At 40.3% G+C, this 23,105-nt stretch overlaps 1 protein-coding gene across 1 annotated transcript in view; it reads right to left on the bottom strand.

Annotated features, from left to right (window-relative positions):
• Positions 1 to 23,105, bottom strand: part of IL31RA (interleukin 31 receptor A) — a 38,309-nt gene that overhangs the window by 2,463 nt on the left and 12,741 nt on the right. The window contains exons 5-12 of the mRNA XM_006912468.2: positions 20,506 to 20,668; positions 14,716 to 14,795; positions 11,799 to 12,015; positions 6,632 to 6,814; positions 5,608 to 5,709; positions 4,661 to 4,807; positions 2,740 to 2,880; positions 557 to 650 (exon numbers count right to left, since the gene is read on the bottom strand). Of these exons, the coding sequence (XP_006912530.2) occupies positions 557 to 650; positions 2,740 to 2,880; positions 4,661 to 4,807; positions 5,608 to 5,709; positions 6,632 to 6,814; positions 11,799 to 12,015; positions 14,716 to 14,795; positions 20,506 to 20,668 (1,127 nt within the window). The remainder of the gene's footprint in view (positions 1 to 556; positions 651 to 2,739; positions 2,881 to 4,660; positions 4,808 to 5,607; positions 5,710 to 6,631; positions 6,815 to 11,798; positions 12,016 to 14,715; positions 14,796 to 20,505; positions 20,669 to 23,105) is intronic.

Below are 23,105 nucleotides of genomic sequence, written 5' to 3'. Positions count from 1 at the left end.
TGACCATCAGGGTAGCACGAGGCTCTCTGAAGATAAGCTTTCTTCCCCAAAGCAACCGGGACAGGCAGAACAAATGCCCCTGCAGCCAGCCCTCCAACACTGTACCGCAAGCAAAGAACAAGTCTATGCTGGGCATATGACTGGCTAGCACTCTAAATCCTTGGGGACACAGATCCCTGCTCTGCCTGAGAGAGACGTTAGTGGCCTTGAGGTCTCCTGCTACTGCCAGGGACCCTCTCGAGACATTGAGGGAAAAGATCTTCTCCCCAACCCTAGTCTCAGATACTGAACACAGCAGACGAATCTTATGGAGCAGCTGGTACTCCTCTGGCCTCAAAAGGCCAAGGCCTGCACGGGGGGGTATGGCAAGTGAAAGTCTTGTTTGGCAGAATTCTGGTGATCCACAGGGTATGGCACATAATAAACTCAATAAATATGTACCAAATAATAAGTGAGTGAACGTCTCCTTAGTGGCAGAATACCTTCTCCCGCCCATGATGCCTTCTACCCTTTCCATCCTTGATTTAAGGGCACATGCTGTTGGCTGTAAACTCACTTGGGTTTTTTGAGACCATATGCCATCGTCAGGATGATAAGAATAAGGAGGCCTCCTCCAATCAGAGAAGTTATAAGGCCAATCTCAAGGACACCTTTGGGAAAAAGAGAACAAAAATCAGTAGCAGGTTTAGCTCCTCACTTTCAAGATAAAAATCAAAGATTAATTTTTTCTTCCAGTAGCTTCAGAAACACATTCCTTATTACTTTTCTTTCGATTCATTCGAATTCATTCAATCAAAAAAAAAAAAAATCTTGGTGTTTGTGGCTCCCCATCCAGTTCTCTTCTCCCTGAATAATACTGACAGACATTGTGTTCACCGTCCATCCTCCAAGTTCATTCATTTAGTGAATATTTACTGAGCACTTATGATTTACCAAACACTATTCTGAGTAATAAAACAAACAGCAATACACAAGAACTACAAGATCCTTTATCTCATGGAGCTTATGTTCTAGTAAAACAATTCAGACAATAAATAAGCTTCTTTCAGATAAAATGGTGTGATAGAAAGTAAATAAGGTAAGGTAGGAGAAAAGTTAGCAACATTAGATAGAGTGGTGAAGGAAGATTTCTTTGAGAAGTGAAAACTGAGCTTATATTAATAATGGGAAGGAACCACTGTGAGAAAATATGGGGAAAGCATTCCAGGCAGAAGAAACAGCAGATGCAGAAGCCTTGACGTGGGAAGAAGGAATATAAATAGACGCAGAAAGTGGTAGGAGATGAGGTTAGCAAGGGACAGATGTTGAAGGATTCTGAAAGCTACAGGAAGGAGTTTGGATTTTATTTTAAATACAACAGAAGCCACTGGTGGGTTGTAAGCAGGGGGTCTAGGGTTTTAAACTCCAGCTGCTATGTGGAGAATAGATTGTAGAGGATCAAAGGTAGAAGCAGAGAGATCTATACTCTGTAGATCAAGGGTAAGAAACTTCTAGGCTCCAAGGAAGGCTCTTCCCTACAGTTTGATCCCTGGAGAAAATTTCATCATATAATGCAATTTGTATCTAGTGTTGTAAAAATACAACATGATTTTAAAGAGCAATATCAAAAAGAACTCCAAAAAGGCAATGTCGGTCCTTAAAAATAGAACATATTTTCTATGTAAAAACATGCTATACTCACATTTTCCAGAATAATAAAGCTATTTCTATTCTTTTGAAAATGTGACGAGCAAGAGGCTTTCGAGACTACTTAAAGCAGACTATTTTTAGCTGTTACTGCAAAATTTAGAAATGTTCCTTTACTTTTAGTATAAAAGGTCATTCATTTCCCCTCCCCCCACTGTAATTTCCCCCCACACCCCACTTCCACCCCTGACCTATGGATGTTGCGGTTTCCCTTAAGAACTGAATCTCTGAAGGCGGGGTGTCTCCTCCCAGACGCTCATGGCGTGCAGCTGGGGCCTGGTGCCCCCCGGGGAATGGCACCCCCAGTGCCCTTGGGTGGGGGGAGCTGGCACATCCAGGGCCTGGCGCACCCGGGGCCAAAGTCGTTCATTTCTTAAAAGTTTTAATATATCCTTAAAATCAAATCTCTTTCACACAAGGACTTGAAAAAACTAACATATATCTCTGTTTCTCCCTTTCTCCTTCTTCTTCATCTACCTCCTCTTTCCATCTTCTTTCCCTCTTGAATATTCCCCATAATCATCATATGAAACTACATTTTTTTACATTTTTGTTATATTTATTAAATCTTTCTTGCTCCTTATTTTGTAACGTAAAAGCTGATAAATAGAAAATGTTATGTGCTTTTTTGCTCAAAAACTCCACAAATGATGATGATGCTTATTCAACCAATGTTTCCCTCCAAGGCTCCATGGTGCAGTAACCTCTGACACGCAGAAGCTGGCGACTATGAACTTGGGGACAGCCTCAGGGCAGGAGCTGGTTTGGATCTGAGACTGAAGTTGACATTAACTCTATCCCTCCACCTCAGGCCAATATAGGGCCACCCATGAGGAAGGAGCAAAGAGATCAGGCTTTCCAAATGCAGCTTTGCTTTCTCTACCTACTCTCTCCTCGCCCATACACCTTCCAGGAAAGTCAGTGAGCCAGAGAGCAGGAGGCCCTTCTGACTTTGGCTTCCCGCTGCCTTCAGCAAACAGCAAACAGCATTTCTGACTGGTCTAAGGGAGATGGCAAGGAGACGTGTACGGAGGGCTTGAAGGAAATACTCACTAATTGACAATGTCTTGAAGTTTATTCGGGTGCTGTTGGTTCCCCCAGCACTGGTACTGGCCATGACCTGAACAGTGTAAGAGGTCTTTCGTGTCAGGGACTCCAGGTCATACTGCAGGATGCTGGAGTTGACTGTCTTGGCTAAAGGAAAAATGAAGAAGTCAAACACCACAGCCAAGCCCAACTGAAATTGTGCTTTAATAGCACTGAAATAAGAGCACTGGAACCAGTACGTCCAAGCTCGGCCATCTCATACCACAATCCCTCTATGCTTAAAATTAGCCTATAAAGATGGATCAAAGACCTAAATATAAAAGCTAAAACTATAAAACTCTTAGAAGACAACACAGGGCAAACCTACATGGCTTTGAATTCGGCAATAGTTTCTTAGACACGACACAAAACATAGAAGCAACAACAAAATCGATTAAACTGGACTTAATCAAAATTTAAAGCTTTTATATATCAAAAGACTATCAGGAGAGTAAAAAAGACAATCTACAGAATGAGGAAAAATATTTGCAAATCATGTATTTGATAAAGAACTTACATCCAGAATATGTAAAAAAACTCTTAGAACACAACTAAAAGACAAATAACACAATTTAAAAAGGGACAGAGACTGAAAAGGTTTTTTCCAAAGAAGATATACAAATGGTCAATAAACACATGCAAAGATGTCCAGCATCATTAGTTATTAAGGAAATGAAAATCAACATCACACTGAAACAGCACTGAGCACCCACTGGAATAGCCATAATTTTTTTTTTTTAACAGAAAATAACAAGTGTTGGTAAAGGATGTGGAGGAATTCAAACTTTCATACACTGCTGGTAGAAATGTAAAATGGTGTAGCCATTGTGGAAAACAGTTGGGTGGTTCCACAATAATTTAAACTAGAATTACCATATGACCCAGCAATTCCTCTTGTAGGTATATACCCCAAAGAATTAAAGCAGGGACTCAAACAGATATTTGTACACCAATATTCACATCAGCATTAATCACAGTAGCCAAAAGAGAAAAAAAAAAAAAAACCAACAAATATCCATCAACAGATAAATGGATAAAGTATGTACTGTCCATACAATCGAATGTATTATTCGATCATGAGAAGAAATGAGGTACTAATACATGCTCCAACACAGATAAACTTCGGAAACACTATGCTAAATGAATGAAGCAAACACAAAAGGCTACGTATTATATGATTCCAGTTATATAAAATATCCAGAACAGGTACATCCACAGAGACAGAAAGCAGTTTTGTGGTTTCCAGGGACGGTGGGAAGAGAACGACGGGAAGTGACTGACTGATGGGTGCAGCGTTTCTTTTTAGAGTGGAAATAGGTAGTGGTGATGGTTATACAACATCATGGATGTACTTAATGCTACTAAATCATATGCTTTCAAATGTTTAAAGTAGTAAATTTTATATTATATGTATTTTTCAATAACAACATAAAAATTAGCCTAAACAAGAATCCACGCCTAGCCCAGAAATTAGGATGTCAGGAGATACTGTATGACTTTGCAGTGGGCAGTAGGAGTCATGGTAAAGGGTCCCATACCGAGGTATGTGCCACCGGACAGGGTCTGTCCCCACTGCACTCTCTAATTCAGGCATAACAGTCAGGAAGCTCCCAAGAGGCGAACCTGTTTACAGCCTGACCAGGGAAAATGATATCCACTCCTCCTGTTCATACAGGACTCTCAGGTACTGTCACTCACTCTCATTTGGCTCCAGAAAAGTCAAGAGGTAGGTGCTCTTGGCCCCATTTTCAGAGAGGCTCAACGAAGCTAAGTGATTCATGCAAGGCTGCGGGGTACCAACGACAGGAGCCTCCCCGATGGTAGGTCTAGCCACGGCATCTATTTGAGGTTCTGGAGTTTTTTCAACTAAGCTATAAAGCACACTTACAGAATTTTTTTCCATCCTCGGCTTCGTAAAATATTGTGTAGTTGCTAATGAAACCATTTCTCTGACTTTTGGGAATCTCTTTCCATGCGATTGTGACTGTCTTCACACCAATGTTCTCCGCTTTGGTCACAGGACCTGATGACGGAACTTTACGAGAAAGGGAGATAAATAATAAACACTGCATCACCCCCCAGCAGATCCTGCTCCCCACAGGACTTTGTCCATTACTCAGACTGAAATTAGTGTTGGAGGTCAGAGGTGGGGCAGAGTAGGAAATTGATAAATCAACTCGTTTGGGGAAAAAATGTTCTCTGGGGTCATTAACCAGGAAGAGAAGCAGTGTCCAATATTGGAGAAAAAGGACTTTCTTCTAGACTTTTCACTCTAATTTGGCACCCAGCTCTTCCACTCACATCTGTAATAGTGATTATCAAATAGCTGAAGAGTATGCTTCCATAGGTTTTCTTTGAGTGACAAGATACATTTTTTTTGTTGAATCTGGAAGATGTTAACTTCCAAATACAAAAAATAAAGTCTGAGAAGTTCACCAGTAAAATCCTTGCTATTCCTACACAATTAAAAATAATTTTTTAGTATCTCTAACTTAAATCTGTAGGTCCCTAACTTGGTCTTAACTAAATGTTATTTCTGCTTATAGCGCCGTCTGTACTCAGTTTCTTTGTGAATTTGGGCAAGTTATTTTACCTCTCTGATTTCAATTTTCCATTTGTGAAATGAGGGGCTTGGACTTGATCTCTAATGTCTGCCCTAGCTTTGAAATTCATTGAATCGAGAACTTGACCACAATGTGTCAAACATACATAGCTCACTAGAAGCTGAAGGTACAGCATGGATGAGCACTAAGGCTACAGGCATTCATGGCCTTATCTGAATGGTGGACAGGCCCTAATGTTTCCTCCCCACTACAGGACCTTGTCCATACATACCGCCTTCTTTGACATAAGCCTGGATGGAATATGGCTTGCCCACTTGGTCTTGCCATATTGGATACACAGAGATGTTATAGCACCAGAAAGGTTGTAATTTATCTGTAAAAGAGAGTGGGGAGGAGGGAGGGGAGGACAAGCATTAAGTATGGCATGTAGAAGGAACGCTAAACTTAGAGTTATGGCCTTAGACTTATAGAAGGTATTCTATTTCTCTATATTTTCACACCTGGAAAATAAGGAACTTAGGTTGGTTGGTCTCTAATGTCCATTTCAGTTCTAACATTTTAAAATAATTCTTAGAACTAAATATGCATCACTCTGACAAAATGATAGAGCCACTGGGGAAGGAAGAAGTAAGAGATCCAATCCTTTATCACTGATTTTGATATATAACTTAGGGATGCGCAATAAACTTAATCCTTCTGTCAACAGCATATCACCCTAAATAACTCAGATACCATGAATTCTAGCTCTTCTATCTGCCTGCATCTCTGCATAAGTATAATTCTTCATATGAATGCTGTTAAGTATTAAAAAAAAGGTTGGACTGACGGGAATGGGAGGATAAAGCCTCACTTATGTGCCTTACAAGGATCAGAGACTTCCTTGAAAGAAGGCTATTCCCTTTACCAATCACCTGGGGAATGGGCCTAGCTCTGAAACAGACAACCAGAACTGAAGCGGGTAAGAAAGGTGAGATACAAAATGCTGGTGTTATCCACATGATCAAGATATCTGAGAAGGATTGTCTGGTGGCGGGTTAAGATGGTGTTTTCCATCTGGAAACAAGCTACCTGGAAACATGCCAGATGCCTGGTCTGATACCCATGGCTTCTTGTCCCAGCATTGCTGGGAAATGCCAAAAAAATGTTTCACTTCACCAAGCTTGCAGTAGCTTGTCAAATGCTATTAATCACATTTTCAGCTTTGATGCCAAAGTTCGCAAGATTTAAAAACTGATGAAAAAAAAAAAAAAATGGAATCCTACCTAGAAGGAACTTGTGGGATCCACATTGCCTACCTTGCTGGATTGTCCAGTTCCTGGCCTGAGACACAGATTCCCAGTAAAAGGTGGATGGCTCTGAGTCCAAATCTGGGAACCACTCAACCATCCATGCGTCCACCTCCGGAGTGGAGCTTCGCCACTCCACCGCCAGCTGGTCCTGAGTGAGGCGGGCCTGCATGGCCTCGATGCACTGAAATGCTGAAAGGAGAGAAGACTGTTTCACAGTTACCCAACTCATCCTCCAAATGCGCCAACCACACTGGCATCTATTCACTGCCCAAATCCTAAAGAAGGTCAAAATGCAGGGTCTTCCCTGCAGCCTCTCTTCATGGTGCTATTTTCATCTGTTTTATTGTTTCTCTTTTCTTTACCCTCCCCCTTTGATGATGAAAAGCCTTCGTAATCTTTCCTTATCGCCTCAAAATTTACCTGTTTCTAGAAAAGGATCGCGCTAGAGTTGATGATTGAAAAGACTAACCTTCCATGGGTGTCTCTGCAAGTCTAAAGGAAAGCAAGCCTGAGAACAAGAATGAATCTTTAAAGGCTGAATTTCAGGCACCAGTAATTCTGTGGCTGGGAAGCTGGTAGAAGGTGACCCGAAAATCATACCAGGGAGATGACTTCAAATTTCAACCATCTAGGCTCACCCTGCACAACCTGGCTATGGATCCCTATCCTCAAGGCAGTAAAAGCCGTGTCTGTATCAGAAAGACGCACACCCATCCAAAGCACCTAGGTATGGACCAATATGTAACGACAACATTTTGTGCCTGCCTAGCAGAAAAACTCATGTCTAGAAACAGGTCACAAGGACTCTTTTAATATAAAAGTTGAACATGTGGCTTCAAATCCAGTATCTGGGAGTTATCCAGAATCAGAGATCTATCTTATTGAAAATGTTCTGAATATGCAGAAAGGAGAACCATCTGGAGGTGCGGTTAGGCGGAGAAGGAGGGCGCAAAGCAGTGGCGCTCAGAAGATCAGAGAGCGGCTCTGCCCTCATCTACTCCTCAACACCCACGGCACACCTGAGCCTTCAAAATCCACAAAAACTATGTTTAAATGAATTTCAAAGATAGCCCTGGATGAGGCAGAAGAGGAGATGGTGTCCCTTAAAAAAAAAACCCCAAAGCCTTCTGAAGCTGGATGCCTAGGCCGAGTGCTGGGATTTTGTGTGGGGACCGAGGGTATTGAATCCTGCCATGTCCAGGCAACAAGCCCCCGCAGGCTATGTGTATACACAGAAGCCTCTGTTCTGGATGGCCACAGTTTATGGATCCTTTTCCCAAAGTGGGCCTTTACGAGACACTCCAGCTGCTAGTCCTAGAAGCAAGGCCAGGTGATTTGTCAACCTAACAGGGTAGCTCTGAAGAAGAGGAACTGAGGCATGAAGGAAATTTGAAGTTAGACTAGGGGCGGGGGCCAGGGCCAGGAAATCAATCCACCTAATCCCTATGGCTCCTAGGTCCTCCTCCTAGCGTGCCCCTGCTAACAGCCTCTAAGCATCCTCAGTTTCCATTCCAGTCAGGCTGAAAGTTGGGACTGGAGCACTGGGAACTCTACCTAGCCTCTCACAGCAGATAATGTTAGTGCTCCCTGATCTGCTCAGATTCCTTCTTACTGTTTTTGTGTTTTGCTTGGTTGGGATAATTTTGAGATGTAACTTATACTCCAGAGTCCCCATGCAAGGTCAGACTGGAACCATTCTCCTCAGGACTTTTATCACAGATCTCACTTTTCGTGGGTTGAATTGTTTCCCCCCAAAAGACATCCTCAATACCACAGAATGTGACTTTATTTGGAAATCAGGTTGTTGCAGATATACATACTTAAGATGGTGGCCTTTAACTCAATATGACTGGTATCCTTATAAGAAAAGTGGAATTTGGACACAGAGACAGAGACACGCAGGAAGCTATCTATGAGAAGACTGAGGCAAGAGATTGGAGTCATGGAACAGCTGGCGCTTCCAGAACAGAGGAAGTAAGGAAGGATCCTCCCCTAAAGGCTTTTGAGGGATCATGGCCCTGCCAACACCTTGATTTCGGACTTCTAACCTCTGGAATGACGAGACAATACCTTTCAGGATTTGGAGCCACCCAGTCTGTGGTACTGTGTTGGGCAGCCCTGGGAGAATCAAACAGCACCCTTGGCTTGGCCTCTTCCCCTTCCCTGGCCTTGCTTCTTCCGTTTCCTTTTCTGGTCTCCCTGGAGGCACTTTCTTAATAACTTACTTGCACACAAATCCTGTCCTGAAGACGGGAGTCCGTGTGGGTTCCTAAGCCCACACTCCTTCCCTTTACCAACATTGGTGCTCTGTGGAGCAGGATTCAAGTCAAAAGGGCCAAACGTACTCAGGGACTGAGGAAACAAGCCTGGGCTCTGGACCAGGGGACTGCAGAAACAGTTCAATTAAACCACGAGTCAACCTTGAAAGATGAAAGGGCCTGGACAGCATTAAAGTGTGCTGAAAGAGAAGTTTCCAAATCATCATTCCACTGAGTATAAACTAATTGCTAGATCCCTCCATCATTGGACAAGAACTTTTTGCGCAGTTTCTCCAAATACAACGTACCCCCAGGGGTGGCAGGAAATACAGAGCTTCCAGGGAAAAGGGGCTTTGACTATGAACAAATCTAATTCCTTGCATGAAGGCAGTCACTTTGGGCTTATCAAGTAGAGCTCTGAGATAGTGCCTCACCTTTGCCAGCTGTCCTAGGCCAACCTCAACTCTACCCCAGCTCAGGCCCAACCTCTTCCTCAGCCCCTCACCACACAACTGACTTTGCTATTCTAGGCCCTGCTTCAGATTCCTGCTTTTTAGGGCTCCTAGAACTCAGAGGATATTCAGGCAAGAAAATATCTGAAGGTATGTCTATTTCATACCCTAATTTTAAAGGTAGAAAAATGGAGGCCAACAGAGGTAAATAACAGTTCAGCATCACACAGTATCTGTGACCAGAATTCTAAGTCACTTTATTAATACCAAGTCCAAGATTCTGGAAAAATTATATTGTACACATTTGGAGTCAGTGAGGCCTGAGCTTGAATTCCACCTGAGAGACTTCAGGCAAATTACTAAGCTTTCCTGAATCTCAGCTTCATCATCTAAAAATTAGAGCTAAGAGCATCTCCTTCATAGGTCATTTCAAGGCCAACATCAGATCAACCTATGTCATCTCAGCATAATGTGTAACATATATAATATTGAAAAATATGATTATTATACTTACTTAATGATTGTTATACTTACAACTATTATTATAATTATTCTCCAGTTGACTCTATTTTATTAAAAAAATTCTACAAAACATTGCTTTCTTCTATTTCTAGAATAGAGATCTGTAAACTTTCTCTGTAAAGAGCCAGATAGTAAATATTTTAGGTTTTGCAGGCCAGATGGTCTCTGTCACTACTGCTCAACTCTGCCATCATTGCATAGAAGGAGACATTGACAGTATATAAACAAATGGGTGTGACTGTGTTACAATAAAAATTTATTTATAAAAACAGATGTCAGGCCAGGTTTGGCCCATGAGCTGTAGTTTGCCTACACCTGGTCTAGGTCCATCATAACTGATGATCGTACTGACGCTTCTGACACAAAGCAGGATTGGGAAAAACAAACAAAAAACCCTATCTGAATTTAGCATAATTTTAGTTATAGTATTTTTAAAGTTGATAATCCATGTCTAATAGAAATTTAATCAGACATTTTATTAAGAATGACAATAATAATTAGTGCTAGACAAAGAATTTTACATACACAATCTTATTTCCTTTCCACAATAACTCTATCGGGTAGGTATTATTATATAACAGCCCCATTTTACAAGTAGCTAAATTTTAGAGAGGTTAGATAACCTGCCCAAGGTTTACGTATCTGGTGAAAGAGCAAAGACTTGAATCCAGGGCTCTTAGACTCCAAAGCCCATGTTTTAATCCCCTGTTCTTTACTGCATCCCACTCTGGGGCTACACCAGGAAATTAAGATTATTAAACAGCAGTACCTCAATTAAGAAAGAATTAAGAAAGAATGACGCATGCATTTGTCAGAAACTTCATCATTAGGAGCGCTGGATAGGCAGGAACTAGGATGGCAGGAGCTAAGGACTGTGGGGAATAATATTAAATATTAACTAAAATAATACCAAGTGTAGCTCAAAATATATAATATGTATATCTAAGAGTTCTAAAATGAGGCAAGAGAAGAAAAGGTTTAAGTTTAAGAAAAAGAAAAAGAAACAAGTGTAAGCAGACAAGTCTAGAGCTGGTAGTGTAAATACCTGAACCACTGCAGGTCTCAGCGAATAGAGAAAGATGGCAAATATGAAAGTGCATTGGTGTATTTCAACAAATAGTTACTGAGCGCCTTTTCTACGCCAACTGCTCTATGCCTGTTCTAGGTGTTGATAATAAATGAGGAGGAAGAAGGGTAGGAAGAGGAGAAAAAGGAGGAAAAGAGAAAAACAAACAAAAACCTCTGCCCTCATGGAACTCGTGTCTTATTGAGGGAGAGATAATAGAATGAGAAAATCGACAGAATGAGGGGTGGTAAGATTTATAGAGAAAAACAAAGCAAGGAAGAGGACATCTATTGCCTGCAGTTCCTTGAATAAGAATCAAAGGTGTATTTTATTCCAGAACAGAATATAAAATATGAGTTTGCCTGGGAGTTGTAGAATGTTAAAATCTACTGAATCAAAAGTATAATGAGCAATTTATTGGCAAGTAGAAACATCAGAACCTTTCCTAACTTGGTAGTCAAATGGAAGGGGAAGCAAAGAAAAAGGAAGAGCGAGCAAACCAAGGCTGAGACGTGGTCAGTGCAGTGAGGGGAAGATTTCAAAAGAGAGGTTTCAGTCACTGAGGACAAATGTGGCAGATCTGACAGTTTGACAGGGCGCAACCTAGCTTACATTCACTCAGACGAAAACGAATACAAGCCACACACAGAACTTCCAGGCGTATGACTTTGTATCATATGATTTATGAAGTTCGATTTTCAACACAGGCTTTGTTCCAAAGGAACTTTATTTCAAGGGGCTCGCTGATTACCGGAAGATTTTGCTCTTCCCACCAGAACCTAAAAAATCTCTACTTCCCTTGAGAAAAGAGGAATTACTCCTTGGCTGGCTGGCTGGGGTCAGGCATCTAAGTAAGAAGTTTACACTGTACTCACGCTTTTCATCAATAGCCGGAATCCTCAGGGCGGTCACTGGAGACTCTCCAAGAGAATTATAAGAAATCACAGACACCCAATAGGTCTTATCTCCCAGGTACAGTTCAAGTTGCTGGTTAGTGGTGTTCGTTGTCTCTGTGAGGTTAGTGTTGTTTTCTGGAAAGTACCATATGTTGTAGCCAAGTGTTTTTTCCAGGACTGGGGCTCCTTTTGCCTTCTGAACACAAAAGAAACAAAATTTATTGCCAGAAACAAAAAAAAAAAAAAAAAAGGAAAGGCACTGAGACTGTGCTAAGTGGTGGGGATGGGAGTTGGAGTAATATAGACCACTAGGCACTAAACTACAAGCAGGCGACTGCCCTCCTGGGATGAGTAACACACCTCGTGCTGTGGCATCACACCTTCACGCGCTAGAAGACGGGATCTGCTAATCTTTGGTATCAACCCTTAACATAAGTCTAATTCCGTGAGGCTAAACTAAGAGAATGCCTGAGCCAGTGTAAGCAAGCCACCCCCGTTTCCTTTTAGCTGTATCTTTCTCTTTATCCCACATGGGCAGAATATAAGCTAAAAAGTTGAGGCATTCTCTCCAAGCCAATCTCAAGTCTGTTCTGGCTCTGAGTCATCTCTTCCCTGGAAGGCCCCAAGAGTTGGAGAGTACCTGCGCCCTTGCCTTTTATCACCACATGCTCCTTCTGAGAAGAGAGCTCGCATCCCTGGACAAGGCACTCCAAGCATCCCAGTTAAGAGGACTAAAACATTCAGGGCTGCCCTATCAGTCCTAAATTCTTGCTCAGAAACCTAAGGTCACCCCAGGGGCTTCAAGCCAAACTCTTCTTTTCAGCTTTGAACCTGAGACCACTAACCAGATGTTTTACCTAGGGATCAGCATGTTGAGTAGTTCTCAGGAATTAGAAGACTTTCCAGTTGTTCATTTTCTGTTACTGATAACACCCACAGATGGAGCAGCATGATTGAATGTAAGGCCAGACTGGACTTTAGAAGTTATACTGCCCTCCCAATTTTAGAATTTCCTTTACAGTTCCCATGACATAAAAGGTCAGTCAGAAGAACCTTTTCTTTTTCAAGACATTCATTGTCTTTTTTAAATAACAGCTTTATAAAGATACACTTCACATACCAAAAATTCAGTTTTAAAGTGTACAATTCAGTGGCTTTTAGTATATTCACAGAGCTGTACAATCATCACCACTAACATTAGTTCATTCTTTTTTACTCAACTCTAATTCTTAGAAAAGTCTTCTTTTGAGGCAAAAAGAAGACCAGTCTCCAGGCTAGGAGGAAAAGGAGGAGGAGGACACTGAAGTCCATCTCATCTATTTCACAGGTGGTCTACCGGGCCCACTGCTATGTGGCTGACTGCACAGGGTATGTGCCATTGTTTGCTTTCTTTCCCTTAAAATATGTTGACACCACTAACAGTGCTTTCCCTTGTCTGCTCCCTCTGCAACCAGAGAGTCTCCCATAGCCCTGGGGAGGGAGGTGAAAGGAGAGGAAAAAGGTATAAGGATGGTCCAACCCTGAAGTAACTGGGATTGAAATGTCACTTGGCAAAGCAGGGTGAATTCTCCATTTACAAAAGGACTTTAAACTTGCCTGGACTTTAGCAAGCATGACGTAACACAATAAGTATTTTCTAAGAATTTTAGAAACATACTGAAGAGTTTTGGCATCTTACTGCTCTCCTCCCCATTCCTCCCCTCAGCTCCATCTTTTTTTCTCATTAAATTTTATTAGTTTCAAGTACACAGTAAATTGGTTGGACAGTTACATAGTTTATATAATGATCCCCCGAATTGCTCTTTCTTTCCTCTGGCTCTCCACCTAGCCATTACATTAATGCTGACTGTATTCCCTATGCCATGCTTCCCATCTCCGTGACCACCTATCAACTACTAGCTTGTACTTCTTTAACCCTTCATCCCCTTCTCTTAGCCCCCTAACTCCCCTCCCATCTGGCCATCACCAGATTGTCCTCAATATTTGTGAGTCTGTTTTTGATTAGTTCTTTTTGTTCCTTAGATTCCACACATAAGTGAAATCATATGGTATTTATCTTTCTCTGTTTGACTTATTTCACTCAGTATAACAACTTTCTAGCTCCATCCATGTCGTTGCAAATGATAGGATTTCATTTTTTGTAATGGCTAAGTAGTATTTTGTTGTATATATGAACCATAACTTCTTTATCCGATTGTCCCTTGATGGGCACTTAGGTTGCTTCCATATTTTGGCTATTGTAAATTGTGCTGCCATGAACATAGGGATGCATAGACCTTTATGAATTATCATTTTAGTTTTCTTTGGATAAATACCCAGAAGTGCAATTGCTGGGTCAAAAGGTATATACATTTTTAATTTTTTGAGAACCCTCCAGACTGTTTTCCGTACCAATTCGCAGTCCCACCAACAGTATATGAGAGTTCTCTTTCCTCCACATCTTCGTCAACACTTGCTGTTCTTTGATTTATTGATGACAGCCATTCTGATAAGTGTGAGGTGATATCTCGTTGTGGTTTTAATTTGTGTTTCTCTGATGATTAGTGACCTTTTCCTATGAACATCTTTTCATATGTCTATTGGACATTTTTATTTCCTCTTTGGAGAAATATCTGTTCAGGTCTTCTGCCTATTTTTATCAGCTCCCCCATCTTTTCTCTCCTGTTTCCTGGCTGTTTTTCCTCTATTTGCGCTTTTCCTTTCCTATTTTTTCCCTCTTTCTCCTCCTTTTCTGTTATGTTTCCTATCCTCTTTTCTCATCTCCTCCTCCTTTCTCTTCTTCTCTGCATTACCCACCTGACTTCTCCTTTGTTCCTCACTCCCAGAACTCTCTCCTAGAAAGGACCACTTGGTGTAAGATCCAGGGTTTTAAACAAATACCCCAGAGTGACGTTACCTTCCACAACAGTTTCACTGTCCTTCTTCCATCCACCTTGGCTGGTCTCAAAACTCTCCACAGATCCAGGCCAAGTGGAGCTGTGAGGAACAAGAGTAAGATACTCAACTCAGAAGGGAGTCGCAACAGGAGATTGGGGGAATTAGCTTGACTGCCTTTTTAGAAAATGCAGTTAGGAAAGATTTGTTTGAGGGAGACAGCAGGGGTAAGATGGAGAGCAGAGGGATGGCAGCACTGCGATGATCAATAATGTCTTCATTTTGTGGCTGGAGGATTGGAATCCACCAAAGGCAAAAAAATAAAACTGCTCTTGGATCTGATGACTTTGTAAGGTGAAAAAAAATTGCAATAGACCCCACTGTAATATCATTTATCACACAAATCTGGATTGAAATGTGACATCTCATGTCTTCTAAGATATAATATCTACATACATTAAAACTAGGAATGACACAGATAACTGAAAAGAAATATATATAATTTATACCATATCTACTCCCCAAAAGGATGAAACTGCATACTTATGTTATAAAACATAGAAATGAATTAAAGAAGAAAGGAGAAGAGAAATAATTTTTACTATGGCATATTCTGGGCTCTAAACTTAATACTGATCTCCCAAGTAGGAAAAGTGAAAAAGAATCATATTGAGTTGTATATTTCTCATGGCCTGATAAAAACAAAACACAGAAATTTATGTGAAGGCAAGTATTTTGTGGCTATGGGCAATGAATTCATACATGGAATTTATATTATGGATTCCCTTAAAAAAGACACAGGGCACTAAAGACCAATGTGTGTAATCACAGTTGAGCAAAAGTACAGAAATACAGCATGTGGACATTTAAAATGCAAAGGGATAATGTCAAACCTGATTGATGCATTTCTCTAGTAAACAACATAATCTAAGACAACGTAGTTCAAGAGTGTTAGCTTCTGATGATCTAACCATACAGGGATAAAACTTACAAAAATAAGAGGAATTTATATTTCGCTCGATCTCTGGACTTTTGTCTCTTGTCTCAAGCAAGTTTGGCAAGGAGTAGATTATTGGCAATGAACAGTTGAGTGCTCAGACATGCTTCGAAAACTTCAAAATGTTGAGCTTTTCATTAAGGAATGACTCACACACTTTAGTCATGAGAAGAAAGCAGAGAGAGTTCTAAAAAACTGTCCAGAAGTCTGTTGGCCTGTAATTTGAAGAAGTAAAGAAATGTCTCTAACTGAAGCTGCAGTTGATTCACTCTGAATCTTTTCTTGACAAAAATCACATGGCTGATGAAAATGTAATTAGGTCTGCAAAGAATAGGGTCTGCACTTGGGCCAAGATTTAAACTATTTTAGTACTGAAAGACTGTTTTCAGGGATCTTTTCAACTTACGGTGATAAGTGAAATTACCGAACTCCAACTAAAGATAACTTCATAATGTAAAAAATGTGCCAATTAAGTCAATAATAACCTGTCTTGTCATCAGTGGGGAGTCCCATTTCTACAGCTACTCTTGCAGAAAACAAAGTGTGGGTAACACAGTCTAACTGTTAGGCTCTGAGTCTCCCAATAAGATCTATTGTAATTCCATGTAAGTAAATGGGAATTGTTTAGACTTTACATCTGACTTCATCTGCATTCCATTGAGATGTTGTCTTACGAACTCTGCCTGGAGTTTTCTGATTTCTTGAAAGTCTTTATTTAATCAGATGAAAGGACAGTCTGTACTCAACAGGGAAACAGGGAGTAACAGGCTGGTTTCAGCCTGTCTACAAGCCAGTGAGATGTAAGCAGAGACAGATTTCCTCCCAGAAGAACTTAGCACAAGGCTACAAAGTCACTAGACCCTCAAAATTGACTCACAAAACTGGAAGAACTCTCACTCTGTCTCTTACTTGCAGAGTCTCTGTTCCAGCTATACTGAAGTGAGACTCAGGAATAGTAACATTGATAGTAAGAAAAAAATCTGAAGGCAACATGTTCATTACAATCCAGTCCCAAATATTCATCTGAAGGATGTACAGGGACAAATATAAACTGATTATTATATAATCAATCATTCCAGTCACTTGATTAGAAATACAAGCGAAATTCTCCTTAGATTTATCCTACTGGTAGCTACTTAGTTTTAGTAGTGATGATGAATGAATTTAATCAGGTATTGTCTTTTTTCACTGAGGCCAATATTTCATACAGATGTGGTTCAAAGGGAAATAGTTTTCCCAATATAGACATCCCACAGATGCAGCTTTTAGTAAAACCACTGCTTAACTAGCATGTAAATCCTCTATAATTATTACAGCCAATTTTTCATTAACCTTGAGTTAATAATGGATTTGCAGTTTAATCAAAGGGGAAAGAATAATAATTCTGTATTTGTGAAACAAAATTAAATTGTTTCAAATCTGCCAAAAACAAGAACAAAAACAAAAACCTATGTATTCAAAGGTATCAATTATTTCGACCGATAGTAACAATATGATGCTATGTTGTTTCTATTACGACCTGGGAATCCCCACAACAGCCACCAATTAGACACCTCAGACACACTGGTGCCCTTGCTGAAGACCAATAATAGCTAGCTTATAGTAAGTGTCACTGCACTAATCATTTTACCTAAATTATCTCATTTAATCTCCACAGCCCTGTAATTAAGAATACCATTAGTATTATCTCCATTTCTGAAGTAGAGAAGTAAAGCAACGGTCCGATACCATAAGCTTTTAAGTAATAAAGTCAAGATTTGACTATAATTATATCTGTATCATGTTTAAATGTGAGTAAATAAACCTAACAATTAATATGTTGAAATCCAAAAGAAAATAGTGCTACATGTCCAACTTAGAATAGAAATTTTTAAACAATTAAAAAAGGTTTGAGGTGGTATGTATTAAACAACTGGAATTTCATTGTGAAATAGGGAAACTAATAGCTTGTGAAATAGAAAAGGGGAAATTAGGAATTCTTGGAGGTGGAGGACTACATGTTCATCAATTTCCTCTGGGATCCTGAAAAAAATGAAGAAAAACAAAAGCAAAAGTTCTCCAGGGGTGACTTTGACAAATGAGCATTGATTTTTATTTAATTAGCACAAAGAACACCAGCATCTAGTGTTTTGCTAATTAATCTTAGTCAAGCTGGCTAAAATAACAAATCAGCTGAAATAATAAGTCTTGTTTCTGGCAGCAAAACAAGTGGATGAAACTGACATTAGAGAGTGGCTGGACGGTTCTGAGCTAACTGAAGACACTGAGCCATAATGGCACCAGTAGGTCACTGGGGAGAAGAGCGACAGCCACAGGGAGAGGAGCTGTGCTAAACAAGATCACACCTGAGATAGAGCTTAACCTCCCATGTTGCCTGCTAAAAGGTACAGCAAAGGGAGAGGACAATTTGCTCAATGATACTATATGTGCTTCATTCTAATATTTTGAAAAGGAGGGCTCAGCTAAGAGATAGGCAACAATAATTAACTACTCCAATAATTTATAACCATTGGACCATTTTTTTTCCCGTGCAATTTCTGTGCTGTTTGATATTTGCAAACTATTACATTTGTATTCTTTGGACACTTTGAGATGATGTCTGTAGAATGTAAATGTGTTCCCAAATATTGTATGTAATTTTCATCAAAAATTTACATTAGATCCACAACTTAACTAGCTTTGTTTCAACCACACATGTATTTTTATTTATTTAAAATTTATATAGCCCTTACCATTTGTAAGGCACTGTTATAAGCCGTTAAACATGAAATGGCTTGGAAATTTATGGCTTTCCTGTACTGCTACAGCCTGCCACAGAAGACTTGATGCCTGATTGGCACAGAAGACTTGATGCCTGATTGGCATAGAATTTTAGGGTGAGGAGGGTCTTCAGAGGCCATCTAGCACAATTCCCCATGTGCTGCATGAAGCCTTGTTGTATAGCCACATCACCAAGGGGTAGTGCAGACTAAGCATGAACATCTCCAGTGGAGGATACAAAATTCAGAAGGCACCAGATTGTTTCTAGACATCTGACCATTTGGGCAAATGGGTCAAACATCTGTTAATGCCATCTTGGATTTGTGGGGAACTCTACCAGGATCCAGAAGAATAAATTGTTGTCATATGGACCAGGGAGCACAGAAATTGACCCCCAGATGTTATTTGAGACCAGTGTGAGACTTGGCTATAAGACTGAATAATATGGGCCTGAAATTGCAGCCAGGCATGGGGTCTGGGGAAATTCGTGGTCTAAAAACCACATGTCTTACACACAAATAAGGTTAAAACCTGAGAAGGTTAAAAGAGTCAGCATTTTTGCATTTCTTTTCCATGTCTAAAAAGAAAATGTGTATATATCACCAAGTATTCATCTAATTAGTCATTCATTCATCTATTCATTCAATGTGTTAGGCAGAAAAATGGATCCCAAAGATCTACGTCCTAATCCCTGGAACCTGTGAATATTCCCTCATATGGCCAAAAGGACTTTGCAGGTTTGATTAAATTAGAATCTTGAAATGGGGAGATTATTTTGGATTATCCAGATGGCCCCTAAATGAACCCTAAATCACAAAAGTCTTTATACTAGGGAGGCAGAAAGATTTGACAGAAAAGGTAATATGATGATGAAAGCAGAAATTAAACTGATATGTTTTGTAGATGCAGAAAGGGACCACAAACCAAGAAATATAGGCAGCCACTAGGATCTGGAAAAGGCAAGAAAAAACACATTTTCCCCTCAAGGTCTCCAAAAGGAAACAACCCTGCTGACACCTGACTTTAGCCCAGTGAAACTCGTTTTGGACTTTGGATTTCCAGAAGTCTACAAGAAAATATTTGTGTTGCTATATAGCCACTAAATTCGTGGTAATTTGTAAAAGCAGCTATAGAAAACTCATACATTCATCAAACATGTATTGTCCATCTACAGGGGGTCAGGCGCTGGGCAAGGCTCTTGATTTACAGAGAATGCCAACACATGCTGAGTGACCCTGTGCAATTTATTATCATCTCTAAAACTCAGCTCCCTCGTCTCCAAATGGGGATGATTCTACATATTTAATAGGGCTGTTAGGAGGATTTAAAATAATAGGAAATCTAGCATTTATTAAATGTTTACCATGGTTAAACATATTATTTCATAATCTTTAAATTAACACTAAAAAATACTATTCACTCAATTCTACAAGTTATATTCCATTACGAGAAAGGGAAATACATAGTGAGAAAACCGAGGCTTAAAGATTAGGTATCTTTCTCAAAGTCACTCCAGAGCCAGGCTGGGATTTAAGCCAAACCCACAGATTCAAAGTACTGTTCCTAATTACCATACTACACCTCAAACTGTTCCTAATTTCCATATGTCTATCAATGTGTGGTCTCTTTCTCTTTCCTTCCTTTGCTATTATTATGGTGAGACCTTTTTGTTTCTCATTAATTACATCTTTATTTTTTTAGTGGTAGCTCCAGAGTTTACAATATATATCTTTATCATAGGATATCTTTAAATATTATACCGCTTCACATATATAAGCATAAGATGTTTATGAGTATTAAATAGGTGATCTTTTGCCTTGAGGGCAAAAAAGCTGCTACTTTAATTAACACCATCAGAGGAGGGCCAGCTTATCCTGTGGGCTCAGGTGGGTGCAGTGAGTGCCCTGCAGAGAGGAAATGTTCAGACACTCCAGGCTCTGGGATTGTGGGATTCCATGAGTCCCAGTTACACAAAACTGAAAAAACCCATAAAAGCTACGCCAGGCCGCCCTAAACCAGAGCAGGCAAAAAAGGAATTACAAGAGACCAGCTTGCCTTCTTCCTCAGTTGTTCCCATTTTTTCTTGGCTCCAGCCACTCCAGAACCTTGAGTCCTCAGCTGCACATTGCAGAACTATGACATACTCTGTAAAAGCCTGAAGCCCTGTGAGGTTGTATGTTTCGTCTCTGTCGATATCTTTGGTGAAGTTGACTTCCATCTAGAAGACAGAGATAACTTTGAGCTGGATGGGAGATCACATGTTATCTTTCCAGTTTTTTTCTCTAACCTTCTCTTACCTTTTCAGAACTAGTAGCATTATATCTCAAATTTTAAAATATATTTGTGTCCTAAATAAAACTCCAAGCATGCCCGGGGACCATCTGTACCTAAATAGATGTGAGTCATCGCATAAATCACCACCCTCCCTACTTCCTGCCCCTAAGCTGGTGAGGCAGAGATTCCTGCCTCTGGGCTGGATGTGAATGAGCAGAGTCTTGTTTTTCTGGAAGATGCAGGGTCCTGGGACTCAGGGCAACCTGGGCTCCAGTTTAAACTTTGGCGGTGACTCCAACACCTAGAAATAAGGCCCCATGAAACAGTAGGTAACTGAGACCTTAGTGGCATTAAGGTCAACCTTATGTCATTCACAAGACTTAGAAAACTTAAGGTGCCATGAACGACCTCAGCATTTGTTATCAGCAGAACTAGAATCAGAACACAGATTTCCTCACTTTTTCCCTTCCCCAAATCTTCCATTTCAAATTATTGGTCTTTGGGTGACCAGTCAAGCTGCTAAAGATGTTGGCAGCCTAGATACATAAATTCATTTTGACACCCTCTTGGGGTAGGGGAGGAGAGGTAAATAAAGCACTTCTCTTTTCTAGACCTCAGTTTCTTCATTAGTAGAATGAACGTGCTGCTTTAAATAATCTCCAAAGTCCCTCTGGACCCAATCCTCCAAGACAAACTTAAAAACTCTTTCTGAGTATGGTCATTGTTCCTACAGTATGAACTTTTAGCTGTTGCTTTATATGAACTTATACTGAGTTGATTAATAAAAATAAACTGCACTAATAGGCATGCCCATTTTGTGAGCATGCACACGAGTCCCAGAAAACCCAGCAAGGGAAGGAAGTCCTGATATTTCCTATGTGTATCTAACTATAGGTCCTGGGCCCATAATAGGGCAAAATGAGAACATGTACAGATGGCAACGAGATGAGCATCCCAGCCCCAGATGGATACTTCTGAACTCCCAGCCTAGTGAGATGGCATTGGAGCAAGAAAGTAGGATCCAGACCTGAGGGCAGTTGCGCTGCTGTATCCCAGGTTCCCTGAGTGCCCTCCACCTACAGCCGCTGGAGATATTGCAATGGCAGAATAGGGCTGTTGGGAACATAACTTGGGACAATCCATCATCTTTGGGAAGTAGCATCCCCAAATTACCTTAGTTATGGGGCCCAGTTTGAACCAGATTAAGACCTTTAGGAGCAGGCCAACCACATGTAAATCAAAATTAAAACAATATTAACCCATAAAATACATGCAAGGAAGGTTAACAAAGTTCTATTTTACTTTTCGTGCTTTTTAAAATATACAATATTCTTTTAAAAAATCTTTTAAATTTTTCCTCCTGCTTTGCTAGTACACTGAGCAGAAGCTTGGCCTGCTTGCTGGGTCTCCTCATGTTCACACTCAGAAAGCTCTGCCTAATGCAGCAGTGCAAGCCTGTTCTTCTCAGCCCTAGCCTCGAAGGAAACAAAAGCTGTTTAGTCTTTCACACAGTGTGCCTCTAAGGCTTCTTTTACTTTGGCTTTCTGTACAGGCTAGGTGCCTTTGGCCCTCACACAGAGTCTAAGATCAACTGATCTTCCATATACAGGCTTAAATCTAAAACTTTCCCAACTCAACACAGGCAATGGACGCCAACCAAAACATTAATTAGTTTCATCAGGTTTGTTTCTAACAATTTATACTTTATGCCAAATCCTGGCTCATCCAAAGTGTTTTTGTTTTAAGAGATGAGTCAGAAGTTTTGGTGCAAAGCCTACATCAAACTCTTAAGACAGTCTTGAGATCCTTTTGTAGAGTGTTCATATGGTTCCATTTTATAAAAGTGGAATCCATTTAGACTAAGGCCGCAGGAAGATGTTTTGGAGGTTGCCAAAATATGGTCGAATGAATGACTGAACTTGGAATCAGAAAACCTGGGCTCAGGTCTGCAACTTACAAACCCTGCGATCTTGGAGAAGGGATTTAAGCTCTCTACATTGCAATTTTCTAATCTATAATTTTTTTTTTTAAAGTGGTTCCTTGCTCATAGGATATTTGCAAGGATTAAACAGTTTGGAGTATAAGAAAGTACTCTGTAATCCATATAGCATCATACACATAGCATCTTGGAATATGGACATATTGAGATTTTAGAATTAGTTTTTATATGGTTTACTTTTAGTTAAACAAATATTTATTGAGCATATGTGCCAAGCAATGGGAAAATAAATATAAAAACCAAGCTCTCTGTGTCTGAGGAATCTATAGCCTGATCTATAGACAGCTTTAAATGACTGCACTGAGTGTTAAATGCAGTGACAGAGGGGGAGTACCCAGCTCAGGCTCTCAGAAGGAAATGTATTAGACCTGAGTTCTGAGAG

The sequence above is a fragment of the Pteropus alecto genome, unplaced genomic scaffold (assembly GCF_000325575.1).
Source record: "Pteropus alecto unplaced genomic scaffold, ASM32557v1 scaffold73, whole genome shotgun sequence".
In the NCBI taxonomy this organism is placed as follows: domain Eukaryota; kingdom Metazoa; phylum Chordata; class Mammalia; order Chiroptera; family Pteropodidae; genus Pteropus; species Pteropus alecto.
This window is presented reverse-complemented; position numbering and strand designations above follow the sequence as displayed.